Source organism: Hyperolius riggenbachi, chromosome 2, assembly GCF_040937935.1.
Source record: "Hyperolius riggenbachi isolate aHypRig1 chromosome 2, aHypRig1.pri, whole genome shotgun sequence".
Lineage (NCBI taxonomy): Eukaryota > Metazoa > Chordata > Amphibia > Anura > Hyperoliidae > Hyperolius > Hyperolius riggenbachi.
Window position 1 is genome coordinate 53706458 of NC_090647.1, and position 16150 is coordinate 53722607.

The 16150-nt window shown below is 44.4% G+C and overlaps 1 protein-coding gene across 9 annotated transcripts in view; it reads left to right on the forward strand.

The window, feature by feature from the left end:
• The window catches only part of FAT3 (FAT atypical cadherin 3), an 863405-nt gene that overhangs the window by 307962 nt on the left and 539293 nt on the right, over window positions 1-16150 (forward strand). For all 9 annotated transcript variants that reach the window (XM_068266799.1, XM_068266797.1, XM_068266801.1 and 6 more), the window contains one exon: window positions 3592-6896. In XM_068266799.1, the coding sequence (XP_068122900.1) occupies window positions 3611-6896 (3286 nt within the window). In that variant the 5' untranslated portion in view covers window positions 3592-3610. The remainder of the gene's footprint in view (window positions 1-3591; window positions 6897-16150) is intronic.

The following is a 16150-nucleotide window of genomic DNA, read 5'->3' on the forward strand; positions in this document are numbered from 1 at the left end:
AGCTTAAAATTGCATGATCATGTATTTTGTACCGTTTGCCTTTTATAGCTTTGTCCTATGTTGTGTAACCTTGTTACGCCTGTCATCCTTTGTATCATTGTATATATTTATTGTCCAGCGCTGCGTAATATACTACAGCATTCGGGGTTTTGCAAATATAGATGGTAATATAGTGGTGTGTGTGTGTGTGTGTGTAGTGTGTGTGTGTGTGTAGTGTGTGTGTGTGTGTGTGTGTGTGTGTGTGTGTGTGTGTGTGTGTGTGTGTCTCTGTGTGTGTGTCTCTGTGTGTGTGTGTGTAGTGTGTGTGTGTGTGTGTGTGTGTGTGTGTGTGTGTGTGTGTGTGTGTGTAGTGTGTGTGTGTGTGTCTCTGTGTGTGTGTGTGTGTGTGTGTGTGTGTGTGTGTGTGTGTGTGTGTGTGTGTGTGTGTGTATGGTGTGTGTGTGTGTATGGTGTGTGTGTGTGTGTGTGTGTGTGTGTGTGTGTGTGGAGGGGAGGCAAATATAAAACAGATTTTCTTCTGTGTTGCCTAACCAATTGAAAATATACTGCTCACTCCCACTCTTGCAATGACCCATGTAGTCTTCTGTCCACCTAAATATCTGTACATCCATAATTATAATGATAGGGAAGGGGTGAAGAGTGGTCATGTTCAAATCAACAAGTTGAGCTTTAACGGTAACCTGTTGGCCAAAGTATTGTTAGAGGACACCCGAGATGACGTGATGAGATAGACATGTGAATGTACAGTGCCTAGCACACAAATAACTATGCTGTGTTCCTTTTTTTTTCTTTCTCTGCCTGAAAGAGTTAAACATCAGGTATGTAAGTGGCAGCTCCTGTCTGAGTCAGGACTGGGTCAGACTACAGTGCGACCCTCACTGATAAGAAATTACAACTATAAAGTTATTTTTTTAGGAGAAGGAGGATAGATACAGTTGCTTATTTAATTTGTTTATTTTCACCTCAGGTGTCCTTTAATCCTAACCTAACTTTACTTTGCTCTATCACCACACTTGAATCTCACTAGGGCAGGGCTCCCTCCCCCATTGTTTCTTAGTTTGTTTTTTTGGACAATAATTGGTATTAATTGCCATGCTTATGTTGTACTCCCTGTATTTCGTTCACCGGTGTATTGTAATTATATTGCACAGTGCTACATACATGTGATGATGGTACTATATAGCTCTATAATAACAATCAGGGTTTCTTACCTACTTTTATATTTTCAGGCCTCTTTCACACCACGACGTTGCGTTTTAGGGGGCGTTAAGGTCGCATAACGTGCCCCTAGCGCAACACATGATGGTGTTGAAGTTGAACGTCATATTGAGCCGCGTTATGAGGCTCTTGGTACTATCCTGGGAAGTCCGGATCTTTTCAATGATTCAGATGATTCGAATCGGATCATTGAAAAGATCCGGATCTTTGAACCGAATCTTTGAATCATTTTACTAGGGAAGCAGGGGTGCAGCAGAGTGAGAGGTGCAGGAGAATGAGGGCACATTGAGGGTGCTAATGGGGAAGGGAGAGATGCAGCAGGAAGATTGTGCTTGTGCACAGAAGCTGCAGTTCCTGTTTCTTCCAGACATCCACTGTGAACCGAATCGTTCATTGTGATGATCCGGATGATTCGACTCACAAAAAAAGATTGTTCATGATCTGGACAACACTACAGTGCAGTGAATATTAATTAGCCATGTGGCTAGGAACAATAGCGGACTCTCCCCTTACTGAGCATGTGCAAACAGTCTAACGCAGCTAAAACCACCTATAATGCACAGCATGCTGCACTTTCTTTGAACGTCCAGCGTTACACTGTAACGCAACGTGGGTACTGTGAACAGCCCATTGATTTTTCATTACTGTGAGCTGGGCTGCGTTACAGGCTGATCTAATGTGCGCCTGTAACGTCCCACTGTGAAACCAGCCTTACAGATAAAAGGTTGATAACTTAATGCAGCGTTCCACCCGGCTAAGTTTGGTGGGCACCTGGCTGTCATCGGCTCAGCTTCTCATCCTCCTCCAATGCTGTAAGCAGAGTTGTGCTCACCCTGCATTCCCCCATCGTGACCCACCCTGCTACTTTTTCATGCCACCCAGTGGTAAAAAAAATTCTGGGGAGAACACTGTAATGCATGGGGAAAACATTGTGCCTTATAAATAGGTACAAATGGGTCAGTGACCACAACCTTGATTCAGACTGATCTGACTGACCAATGCAATATCAGAGGGGGCTGAGTGCCCACTGGGCGCCTGTATACAAACAGTTAATCTCCAGACAGCCTGTATGTTGTGTAAACTGTACATTAGCTCTGTTACTATGTACTCTGCTTCTGCCAGTGTCACTGTGATCCTATGACTCCTATATCTGTGATGTGTAGTTGCGTCTGTTGTTTTTTTTTCTTGCAAATCCCTTCCTTATGTGCAGATTGACATGAGTCGTCCCAGTAAAGTACTTTGTACTCAGCAAGCAGTATGTCCTTGAATGGGGCGGAGCTACGCACATGACCCTGTTGACACACTCTGACGCAGGGTCATGTGATCGTAGAGTTTTGCGTTGGAGCAGGAGCATCGCCCCGCAAAAATCAAGTGTAAAACCGTCCTAAAAGTTTTTTTGTTTTTTTGCTGCCCCTAGTCTTGCTGGAAAGGTTTAGCAAGCAGGATGATCTCTTTAGACCAAGACCATGATCAATGATACATTATTGATTATTACACCCCAGAGAGCAATTTGGGGTTATGGTAATATGTTCGTGTTATGAGTGCACTTATTCTTTAAAGGGAACCTAAACTGAGAGGGATATGGAAGTTTCCTTTTAAACAATACCAGTTGATTGGCAGTCCCGCTGATCCCTTAGGCTGCAGTAGTAGCTGAATCCCCCACCTGAAACAAGCATGCAGCTCATCCAGTCTGACTTCAGTCAGAGCACCTGATCTGCATGCTTGTTGAGGGGCCGTGGCTAAAAGTATTAGAGACACAGGAGCAGCAAGAGAGTCAGGAAACTGGTATTATTTTAAAAGGAAAAATCCATATCCTTCTCCGTTTAGGTTCCCTTCAAAGCAAACGTGAAACTAAAGTAAACTTAAGATATAATGAATTGTGTGCGTAGTACAGCTAAGAAATAGGACATTAGTATCAATGAAAAGAGTCAAATATTGTTTTCCAGTGCAGGTAGAGTTAAGAAACTTCTGTTGTTATCTATGCAAAAGAGTCTCTCTGAGCTCTCCAACCCAACTTGAGTCGAATACAGTCCTGTTTTCAAGAGAGAGGCAGCTTGAGATAAGGTTTTACTGCAGGAAAGTTCAAAGGGTCATTATTTCTGCTTTGTTTTTTTAGCTTAGAAGATAGAGTGGAGTTTAAAACTGCAACTGTGACAGTATGATGCAATGTTATTTAAAAAAAAAAAGTATTACTATATCACTGAAAATAAAAATAAGATACTCTTTCCTTTGCTATAAATGTTGTATTCATTATCCGGACTACAAATACAATTCAGTATATCATACATCTTATTTTCGCTGCAGGTATGCTTTCATGTTTGTAGCAGTGTATAATATTGTGTAACTTATATTTCCTTTTTGTTTCTGTTCTAGGGAGGAAGGAAATAATGGAATGGCTATAACCATGGCTTTCTTGGGAGACAAGCCTGCATCTCCCTCCTGCATCACCTTCTTTCTCTTGAACCTCTTCTGTAAGTTATGCCTTGGCGCCCAAGGACCCTCTCCTCAGATTTTCCAGTTCACACACCCAACTTACAATGCCACCGTCTACGAGAATTCTGCTGCCCGGACCTATCTCAACAGTCAAACAAAAATCGGAATCAAGTTGGCCAATCTGTCTTGGGACATCAAGTACAGGATTATGTCCGGAGATGAAGAAGGGTTCTTTAAGGCAGAAGAGGTAGTAATTGGGGACTTTTGCTTTCTACGGATACGAACAAAAGGTGGGAACTCTGCCATTCTGAATAGGGAAATTCAAGATAGCTATTTAATATCGATAAAGGCTTCAGTGAGAGGAGAGGACTTAGAGGCTTGGACAAAAGTCAATGTTCAGGTCTTAGATATGAACGACCTTAGACCTCTTTTTTCCCCAACGACCTACTCTGTTACAATTGCTGAGAGTACGCCAATAAGGACTAGCATTGCACAGGTTACTGCCACCGATGCAGATATTGGATCTAATGGGGAGTTTTATTATTACTTTAAGAACAAAGTTGAGCTCTTCTCTGTCCATCCCACCAGTGGGGTTGTTTCGTTAAGTGGACGTCTGAACTACGATGAGAAAAATCGTTACGACTTGGAAGTTTTGGCCGTAGACCGTGGGATGAAATTATATGGCAACAACGGCGTAAGCAGTACCGCCAAGCTTTTTGTTCACATTGAACGTATTAATGAACACGCTCCCACAGTCACTGTGGTCACCCACATTCCTTCCATGTTGGATACAGATCCATCTTACGCCATTGTTACTGTTGATGACATAGATGAAGGTGCCAATGGAGACATCGAGTCCGTTTCAATAGTTGCAGGAGACGTGCTACAACATTTTTCCTTGATAAAAGAAGGCAAATGGATGAACGAATATAAAATCAAACAAAAAGGTCCTGTTGATTGGGACAGTTTTCCTTACGGAGTGAACCTGACGCTTCAGGCGAAAGACAAAGGGTCTCCTCAAAGGTATTCAGACATGAAATCTGTGCATATTGTGAGCCCTAAAAGGGAAAAGGTAAAAGCGGAGTTTGAAAAGGATGTTTATGAAGTTACCGTCAGCGAGTTCTCTCCTCCTGGTGCCATTGTTACAGCGGTAAAAGCACAGCCTGTAACTACATCTGTGGAATACAAAATTTCCGAGGATTCTGAGTATTTTAAGATTAACCCCAGAACGGGTCTCATTACCACGACGCGGCATTTAAATATGGATGGCAAAGATTCTTATGAGATTGTTGTGTTAGTAAAAGGCAGCGATAGCAAAGCCAAAGTCATCATCAAACTAGAAGATGCCAATGACCACATTCCACAGTTCCAGCAAACCTCCTATGAGTCGTTTGTCAATGAAAGTGTTCCAGTTGGAACCAGTATTGTAACAGTTTTGGCTTCCGACATTGATAAGGGAGAAAATGGGTACATCACTTACAGCATTGCTAGTCTTAATTCTTTGCCCTTTGCTATTAACCAGTTTACGGGAACCATCAGCACTTCTGATGTTCTGGATTTTGAGTCTTCTCCCGAAAGTTATAGATTCATAGTAAGGGCTTCTGATTGGGGGTCCCCATATCGCCATGAGAGTGAAGTAAACGTAACTATTCATATAGGAAACGTTAATGATAATAAACCACTGTTTGAGAAAGTAGCTTGCCAGGGGGTCATCTCCTTTGATTTTCCAACTGGTGGACACATCACTGCCGTCTCTGCCATTGACATTGATGAGTTGGAGCTTGTTAAGTATAAAATTATGTCAGGGAACGACCTTGGATTCTTCTACTTGAATCCTGATTCCGGGGTTTTACAGCTTAAAAAATCTTTTATTAACTCGGGTTTAAGAAATAGTAACTTTGCTCTTAAGATCACTGCCACAGACGGGGAAAACTTTGCTGACCCCATGTTTGTTAACATAACCGTTGTCCATGGCAAGGTACCCTCTAAGTATTTTGATTGTAAAGAAACAAGGGTGGCCCAGAAGTTAGCAGAGAAACTACTGAAAAAGTCCAAAGCTAATGCCAAGCTCAATTATGAAGATAGCTTGTTCGATTTCTACTCCGTAAACCGGCAGCCACCACAGTTTGATAAATCTTTCCCTTCCGATGTGTCGGTGAAGGAGGACCTAACTGTGGGAACCTCCATCCTTAGCATAAAAGCTACAGATCCAGATTCTGGGTTTAATGGAAAAGTACTTTATACAATCACAGATGGTAATACAGATAGTTGTTTTACTATCGGTTTGGAATCGGGTGAGCTCAGTGTTCTTATGCCTATGGACAGAGAAATGACCGATAAGTATCTTCTCAACATTACAGTATATGATTTAGGTAATCCTCAGAGGTCTTCATGGCGATTGTTAACAATTCATGTCAATGACGCAAATGATAACAGCCCCGTCTTCCTGCAAGAAAGCTATACAGTCACTGTCCTAGAAAGCACCAGCATAGGGACTGAGTTGATACAGGTAGAAGCTAGAGACAAGGATCTTGGGCCAAACGGTGAAGTCACCTACTCCATTTTAACAGACACAAAGAAGTTTGCAATTAACAGCTCCACTGGAATAGTTTATGTAGCTGACCAACTGGACAGAGAACTCATTTCCAACTACACGCTGAAAATCGAGGCAAGAGACAAAGCGGAGAACGGGCAACAGCTTTTTTCAGTGGTTAACTTGAAGGTCTACTTGGAAGATGTCAATGATTGTTCTCCAGTGTTCATACCTTTTAGCTACACTGCCAGAGTACTTGAAGACCTTCCAGTGGGTACTGTCATTTCTTGGCTTGAGACCCAAGATCCCGACCTCGGCCTTGGAGGGCAAGTCCGTTATTCCTTGGTCAATGACTACAACGGGAGGTTTGAAATCGATAAAAGCAGTGGAGCTATCCGCTTGAACAAAGAGCTTGACTACGAAAAGCAGCAATTTTACAATTTAACTGTACGGGCGAAGGATAAGGGCCGCCCCGTCTCCCTATCGTCTGTCTCTTTCGTGGAGGTGGAAGTGGTGGACGTCAACGAAAATCTACACACGCCTTACTTTACGGATTTTGCGGTTACTGGATCTGTTAAAGAGAATTCACGCATTGGAACTAGCGTTTTGCAAGTGGTGGCAAAAGATGACGACAGTGGCCGAGATGGAGAAATACAGTACACCATTAGAGATGGCAGTGGATTGGGGAGATTTAGCATCGATGAAGAAACTGGTGAGTGAACCAAAGTGAACTGATTTATGTATACAAATTTTTTTTTTTTTTTTTTATATTGAGCATTTTTTTAATTGGTTACTGTGCTTTTGTTTAGGTGTGTTTAAATGTGTTAAATGGGTCCCTGATAAACAGTGCTGGCGCTACCATAGAGGCAGGGCCCCTGAGCACTAATGGGGCTCCTCAGGTCTCCCCCGACTAGCTCCACAAGGGCCCCTGCAAAGTTTTTATGCTGGCAAATGATGGAGCACAGTAAAATTGAAAGGGAGATCTGGTGAGGTGGGAGCTGGCTCAAGGCCCCTGGGGGATAAATATGCTAGGGTGGCAGGGGGCCACCACGTTATAGTTGCCCCAGGGCCCCATTGTGGCACGAACCGGCCCTGCTGATAAATAATGCATTGTGCTTAAACTATTGATTTTAGTCCTGTTTTATACCATGGTATGTTTCACCCAGTATATATAGTATAAGATATTACTCCGTGCCCAAAGTGATTGGGAAGTAACTAGTGTAACTAGTGTGTGTTGATCGATTGGCCATATGCAGTTCACTTTTTCTCCTGAGTTTTCTCCTAGTTGATAATTTTGCATCTTTAATTTAAAATAACTTAGTAACAACAAGTAGTTGAAAAGTACTATCAAAATTATTTTGAGTATTTTATCACTTGCTAGTGGTTTAAAAGGAATTTTATTGACATTTTTTTTCTTAAATATCACCTAGGAGATAACTCAGGAGAAAAGGTTAATTGCATATAGGCCAATGTTCTTAAAAATGCTTCTACAGTGTTCCTTGACCTTCTCTCTTGTATTGAAGTTATCTAGCTGGGCTTTTTATTTACCATATTCTGTCTAGATCTTATCAGAGCTTCAACATACATGGACTACATAGTAGAGTTAATGATGAATCATTTCTTACTGTAAATTGTAGGAGTTACAGCAAGTGGACAGATGCGTAGCTAGGATTTTCAGCGCCCGGGGACAAAGACTATTAATGCGCCCCCACCCCCCCCCCCAAAGTCAAGCGCGCGCCGGGCCAAAAAGGGGCGTGATCACATAATAAATGTGGGCGTGGTTATGGGTGGAGCCAAATGTATATGGAGGTTAGCAGGCTCACGCTCACCCACCCTCCCTCAGTATGTACCTTCCAGCATGTTCCAAGACAAATTCAGCAATCATGAGCCCCCCCCCCCCATCAAGACAAATTCCGCAATCATGAGGCCCCCAACATAACCAACTCAGCAATCATGAGGCCCCCAACAAGACAAATTTAGCAGTCATAAGGCCCCCAACAAGACAAATTCAGCAATCATGAGGCCCCCAACAAGACAAATTCAGCGATCTTGAGGCCCCCAACAAATCATGAGGCCCCCAACAAGACAAATTCAGTAACCATGAGGCCCCCAAAAAGACAAATTCAGCAGTCATGAGTCACATAAATAGACAGCATTTCACATAAATATGTAGAATGCCCCCTTAATATGGTAGACACCTTTCACCTGGCAGCAGTTCTCCAAAATACACTCAATCTGACGTGGTTCCCCAAAAATAGGTAGCCCCAGGTCTATAGTTGTCCCCAGAATAGGTGGCCAGCAGTATAGATGTCCCCAGAATAGGTGGCCAGCGGTATAGATGTCCCCAGAACAGGTAGCCAGGGGTAGAGATGTCCACAGAACAGTTAGCCAGGGGTATATGTGCCCAGTATATGTAGGCAGGGGTATGTGTGCCCAGTATATGTAGCCAGAGGTATATGTGCCCAGTATATGTAGCCAGTGGTATATATGCCCAGTATATGTAGCCAGGAGAATAATATGTGCCCAGTATATATAGTCAGGCGTATATGTGCCCAGTATATGTAGCCAGGGGTATATATGCCCAGTATATGTAGCCAGGGGTATATATGCCCAGTATATGTAGCCAGGGGGTATATATGCCCAGTCCACGTAGCCAGGGGGTATATATGCCCAGTATATGTAGCCAGGGGTATATATGCCCAATATATGTAGGCAGGGGGTATATATGCCCAGTATATATAGGCATGGGTATATATGCCCAGTATATGTAGCCAGGGGTATATATGCCCAGTATATGTAGCCAGGGGGCATATATGCCAAGTATATGTAGCCAGGGGTATATATGCCCAGTATATGTAGCCAGGGGTATATATGCCCAGTATATGTAGCCAGGGGGTATATATGCCCAGTCCACGTAGCCAGGGGGTATATATGCCCAGTATATGTAGCCAGGGGTATATATGCCCAGTATATGTAGCCAGGGGTATATATGCCCAGTATAAGTAGCCAGGGGGTATATATGCCCAGTCCACGTAGCCAGGGGGTATATATGCCCAGTATATGTAGCCAGGGGTATATATGCCCAGTATATGTAGCCAGGGGGTATATATGCCCAGTCCACGTAGCCAGGGGGTATATATGCCCAGTCCACGTAGCCAGGGGGTATATATGCCCAGTATATGTAGCCAGGGGTATATATGCCCAGTATATGTAGCCAGGGGTATATATGCCCAGTATAAGTAGCCAGGTGGTATATATGCCCAGTCCACGTAGCCAGGGGGTATATATGCCCAGTCCACGTAGCCAGGGGGTATATATGCCCAGTATATGTAGCCAGGGGTATATATGCCCAGTATATGTAGGCAGGGGTATATGTGCCCAGAATAGGTAGCCAGGGTTATATGTGGCCAGAGTAGGTAGCCAGGGGTATATGCCCAGTATATGTAGTTAGGGGTATATGTGCCCAATATATGTAGGCAGGGGTATATGTGCCCAGAGTAGGTAGCCAGGGGTATATGTGCCCAGAGTAGGTCGCCAGGGGTATATGTGCCCAGAGTAGGTAGCCAGTAGCCAGGGGTATATGTGCCCAGAGTAGGTAGCCAGAGGTATAGGTGCCCAGAGTAGGTAGCCAGGTGTCCCCCTCCCCAGCAGGAGGGGAGCAGCGCAGAGAAGAGGAAGAGCTGCTCTCTCTCACTCGCTGTCCCCTCCAATGTCTGTCCGGTGGCTGGCAGCGGCGGGCGGAACTTACCTCCGTCTCGTCGCAGCGCCGGATGGATCTGCCGCTACTCCGGTCTGGTTCAGACCAGAGCAGCGGCTGCGCACCCGAACTTCCGGCCGGCGCTGGAGCGCGACGGAGGTGAGTTCCGCCCGCCGCTGCCAGCCACCGGACAGACATTGGAGGGGACAGCGAGGGAGAGAGAGAGCATCTAAGGTGAGGGAAGGAGGGGGGAGATGGCCCCCCTTCCCCACCGTCCGCACAGCTCTCTCTCTTCTCTGCGCTGCTCCCCTCAGCCCCGCAAAAAAACCAAAAACCCGAAGCTCAGCTGGGCGCCCTTGGGGACCCGGCGCCCCGGGGCACTTGTCCTACCCCGACCCCCCCTAGCTCCGTGCCTGCAAGTGGACAAGAGACTTAGGCCTCGATTCATCATTGTCTTTGAGATAACTTTTTCCAGTTTGTTAAATTACCGAATTCGAAGTTTATCGATTTCTAGTTGTATTCATCAAGGTTTTTCCGCATTCGGTGGGAATTCGATAAAATATCGATAACGGTAACCATTTGGTAACGTGTCGATATTTCCATTTTACAGCGGTAATTTAACACAAGGCCATAAGATTCCCATGGAATTGTGGGTAAAAGGCAGTCCTTTGAACACTACGTAGCAACATTCTGAATAGGGCTTAACACCTGGACCAGGATTCTGGAAGTGGCTTGGGACAATCCCACAATTTCACCAGCTGCGGCTTGATAGGAGCCTTTTCTAAAAAAATATAGTGCAGCTAGTAAATTAGTTAACCCTGGCACTGCCTGTGTTCTCTTACAAGATGATTTAAGAGAGATACAGATGTCCTGTTATAGCAAATAAATATATTCTCTTGCAAATTGATATGGTTCTAGACCAGGCATGGGCAAACTTGAACCCTTCAGCTCTTAAAGAGAATCTGTATTGTTAAAATCGCACAAAAGTAAGCATACCAGTGCGTTAGGGGACATCTCCTATTACCCTCTGTCACAATTTCGCCGCTCCTCGCCGCATTAAAAGTGGTTAAAAACAGTTTTAAAAAGTTTGTTTATAAACAAACAAAATGGCCACCAAAACAGGAAGTAGGTTGATGTACAGTATGTCCACACATAGAAAATACATCCATACACAAGCAGGCTGTATACACCCTTCCTTTTGAATCTCAAGAGATCATTTGTGTGTTTCTTTCCCCCTGCAGCTATCTTCCACTGAAGTGTCAGGCTGTTTCTTCCTGCAGAGTGCAGACAGCTCTGCCTGTATGTAATTCCTCAGTATGTGAAAGCCCAGCCAGCTCAGAGGAGGATTTATCCAGCTTGTAAAAGATAATAGAGCAGAGAGAAGCTGCCCTAATCTAAATAATACACAGGCAGTGTGCAGAGAGGGGCCTGGAGGGGGGAGATGCATCACAGAACCACAACACTGAAGAACTTGGCAGCCTTCCAGACACAGGCTGACAAGTCTGACAAGAGAGAGATAAGTTGATTTATTACAGAGATGGTGATAGTAGAACGTGCTGCAGTAAGCCAGGACACATTAGAATAGCTTTTGGAACTTGTAGGATGATAAAAAACAGGATGCAATTTTTGTTACGGAGTCTCTTTAAGGAACTACAAATCCCACAATGCATTTGCTTTTAGGAGTCATGACTGTGGCTGTCAGACTCCTGCAATGCATTGTGGGACTTGTAGTTCCTCAACAGCTGGAGGGCCAAGTTTGCCCATGCCTGTTCTAGACCTTATTCTTGCCCTTCTGCGCCTTTGAATCACTCTCAGCTGATACATAACCACTTTAAATGGCTCCATCTTCTCTGTCAGCAATGATCTGACAGGAATAACGACAGAGCAGTGAAGGAGATAACTAATCCTAAATTCAACGCTAAAACACGCCCACTTTCATTTTCATGAAATGCACTTTCTTCCGTTATACGCATCGCTAACGAATGATTTTTATTCTTATTACATATTTTTTTGTGACATGTTGCAGTATTGTATAAACTGTTAGAGTGGGGCCGAACCTCCGATTTTAGGTTCGCGAACTTCTGCGTAAGGTTCGATTCGCGTAAAAGTTCGCGAACCGCAATAGACTTCAATGGGGATGCGAACTTTGAAAAAAAAAAAATTATGCTGGCCACAAAAGTGATGGAAAAGATGTTTCAAGGGCTCTAACACCTGGAGGGGGGCATGGCGGAGTGGGATACATGCCAAAAGTCCCCGGGAAAAATCTGGATTTGACGCAAAGCAGCGTTTTAAGGGCAGAAATCACATTGAATGCTAAATTTTAGGCCTAAAGTGCTTTAAAACATCTTGCATGTGTATACATCAATCAGGTAGTGTAATTAAGGTACTGCTTCACACTGACACACCAAACTCACCGTATAACGCACCACAAACAGCTGTTTGTGTAGTGACGGCCGTGCTGGACTGGTGCGCACCATGGCGAGAGTGCAGTGGCGGGTTCACTGAACAGGAATACAGTGGCGGGTTCACTGAACAGAACAGGTATGCAGTGGCGGGTTAACTGAACAGGTATACAGTGGCGGGTTCACTGAACAGAACAGGTATGCAGTGGCGGGTTCACTGAACAGAACAAGTATACAGTGGTGGGTTCACAGAACAGGTATGCAGTGGCAGGTTCACTGAACAGCTATGCAGTGGTGGGTTCACAGAACAGGTATGCAGTGGCAGGTTCACTGAACAGGTATGCAGTGGCGGGTTCACTGAACACAACAGGTATGCAGTGGTGGGTTCACTGAACAGGCATACAGTGGTGGGTTCACTGAACAGGTATGCAGTGGTGGGTTCACTGAACAGGTATGCAGTGGTGGGTTCACTGAACAGGTATGCAGTGGTGGGTTCACTGAACAGGTATGCAGTGGTGGGTTCACTGAACAGGTATGCAGTGGTGGGTTCACTGAACAGGTATGCAGTGGTGGGTTCACAGTACAGGTATGCAGTGGTGGGTTCACTGAACAGGTATGCAGTGGTGGGTTCACTGAACAGGTATGCAGTGGTGGGTTCACAGAACAGGTATGCAGTGGTTGGTTCACTGAACAGGTATGCAGTGGTTGGTTCACTGATAATTCCAACAGAGAAAGAACATGTGTGCATCAACCAGGTGAACCTGACAAATCTGGCTTTGCAAATTTGGCCTATTGGCTAATCACGAGACATTGCTCATGCAAATAAGCATTTGCTTTCGCATGCCTAAATATGCAGGGTCAAAAACCCAAAACCGCAAAACAATCGCCCTGCGGGAATTAGTTCATGCTATACAGCACTATCCAGGGACGCCACGAGGAGGCTTCCCATTGCCCCCATACAACCGGGGGGCCGCGGGGGTCCCAGGCACTCCAACAGAGAAAGAACATTGTGCATCAACCAGGTGAACCTGACAAATCTGGCTTTGCAAATTTGGCCTATTGGCTAATCACACTTGGTTGATGCACACATGTTCTTTCTCTGATTGTAGTTAGCAATGCAGTGGTTGGTTCACTGAACAGGTATGCAGTGGTGGGTTCACAGAACAGGTATGCAGTGGTGGGTTCACAGAACAGGTATGCAGTGGCAGGTTCACTGAACAGGTATGCAGTGGTGGGTTCACTGAACAGGTATGCAGTGGTGGGTTCACTGAACAGGTATGCAGTGGTGGGTTCACTGAACAGGTATGCAGTGGTGGGTTCACAGTACAGGTATGCAGTAGTGGGTTCACAGAACAGGTATGCAGTGGCAGGTTCACTGAACAGGTTCACTGAACAGGTATGCAGGTACTGAACAGAACAGGTATGCAGCCAGGAACAAGCTAAGCCTAACTAATCTTTCCCTATGAGAGACAGTCTGCACTCTGCAGCAGCTCGCCCTACTCTCACTAACGCAGGCACACGAGTGAGCGTAATGGCCGCCGCTGCCTGCCTTATATAAGGGGGGGTGGGGCTCCAGGGGCTAGTGTAGCCTAATTGGCTACACTGGGCCTGCTGACTGTGATGTAGAGGGTCAAAGTTGACCCTCATGGTGCATTGTGGGGCGAACCGAACTTCCGCAAAAGTTCGCCTGCTGGACCCGAACGCGAACCACTGAAGTTCGCATGGAACCGTTCGCAGGCGAACCGTTCGGCCCAACTCTATAAACTGTAAAGCAGTTAAAGCGGAACTGTAAATTCCCTAAAAACAGTTTCACTTACCTGGGGCTTCCCCAAGCCCCCAGCAGCCATCCTGTCCCACGCCGGTCCTGCACGATCTTCCATTCTCCCGCCGCGGTGCAGCTTCGCTGCCGTCGACTGACAGCAGCTGCACCGCACTGTTTGTTTTTAGGGAATTTACAGTTCCGTTCTAAGTTAAATCACATTGAAAACAACCCCCAAAAAATGTTCATGTTGCAAATTTGTCCAAAAGTAAATAATTGATTCATGTTTCACCATGTACTGTATAACAAATGACTTGACTTGCCAAACAAATTCAACTTATGAACTTTATGAATGAAACCGGTTTGTAAGTGACCGCCTGTATATAAGGAGTCACAGATATATAAATAGTGATGATGATTTTTATTGTAAAAAATATATACAAATTTACAATACAATAAATAAATAAATAAATAGTGATGATGTACACATTTTTGGGCAGCGGGGAGGAGTTTGGAGGGAGCAGAATAAAGCAGAGGATATTTTTAGATCAGAGAGCAGTGGCCACAGCATTGCTGGTGTTTGTATATAGACTGCTGGTAAAGGTCAAGTACATGTAAACAATAAGCAGCCAGGTGTTATGAAATCTCTTTAAAGGGCAAAATCAATAATGGCGTATTACTGTGTTATTGTTATCCATAAGGGGACAATATGGGGTTGATTAACAATTTGTATTTTTATAAGTTCCCTTGTTGTTTAAAGGACCACTATCGTGAAAATCCCAAAATTTAAAACAAATATAAATGCATACAAATAAAAAGTGCAATTCTTCCTGAGTAAAATGAGCCATAAATTACTTTTCTCCTATGTTGCTGTCACTTACAGTAGGTAGCAGAAATCAGACAGAACTGATAGGTTCTGGACTAGCCCATCTCCTCATGAAAGGGGCTCTTGGGGTTTTCTTTATTTTCAAAAGCATTTAGTGAATGGCAGTTTGATTCATCTAACTGCCAAAAAAAGTGTGCAGCAAGCAGAGAAGCTGGCTAGCATGTTTATATAAATCCTTTTCGGGGGGTGTCTTTATAAAGAACAATGGTCATGTTCCCCATGAAGTTATGGACTAGCCCAGTGATGGGCAAATTCAGCTCTCCAGCTCTTAAAGAACTTCAAGTCCCACAATGCATTGCAGGAGTCTGACAGCCAAAGTCATGATTCATAAAGGCGAATGCATTGTGGGTCTTGTAGTTAATTAACAGCTGGAGAGACAAGTTTGCAGATCACTGGACTAGCCCATAGCCCAAAACCTTTCGCTTCTGTCAGATTTCTACTACCTTCTGTAAGTGACCGCAACATAGGAGAAAATAAATGTATGGTTCATTTTACTTTGGAAGAAAAGTACTAATTTGGATGTGGCTGGATATTGTAATGCAGTGGTTACCAAACTTTTTTGGGTGAAGGTACCCTTGGTGGCTTTGATATTTTTTCAAGGCACCCCTCGGCAAAAACAACTACCGAAATGCCGTTCTGATCCTTATCAGTAGACGACCCATTTCAAGTAGCTAGTGATGCTTATTAGGCACCGGGATTCCTCTCATGTTCAACTTCAACCATGGTTGCAGGGACTAAAGGTTAACTAGCAGGCAATGCAGCCACATTGTATATCAATGAGCGGTTGCATTACCTGATGGTATTGCATAAAGGATCGGGATGCATGCCGAGGCACCCAGTTTGAGAACCCCTGGTGTAATGGTTAAGGTCTCTGCCTCTGACGTAGGAGACCTGGGTTCAAATCTCGGCTCTTCCTATTTCAGTAAGCTGCACCTATTCAGTAAGGAGTTCTTTGGGCAAGACTCCCTAACACTGCCTACTGAGTGCGCTCTAGTGGCTGCCTCGCAAGTGCTTTGAGTCTGACAGGAGAAAAGCGATATACAAAAAAAGGAATTATTATTATTTATTTTAAATTGTATAATTTTTTGCGATAGTGCTCTTTTAACTTATTCTAGATATTAAAAAAAAAAATCTGCAACTTTGTTCACAAGCAATATGAACAGCAAAGCACTAATAAATACCTGATCTCCGAAGAAATGTAATTCGGAATCAGCCAGTAGTG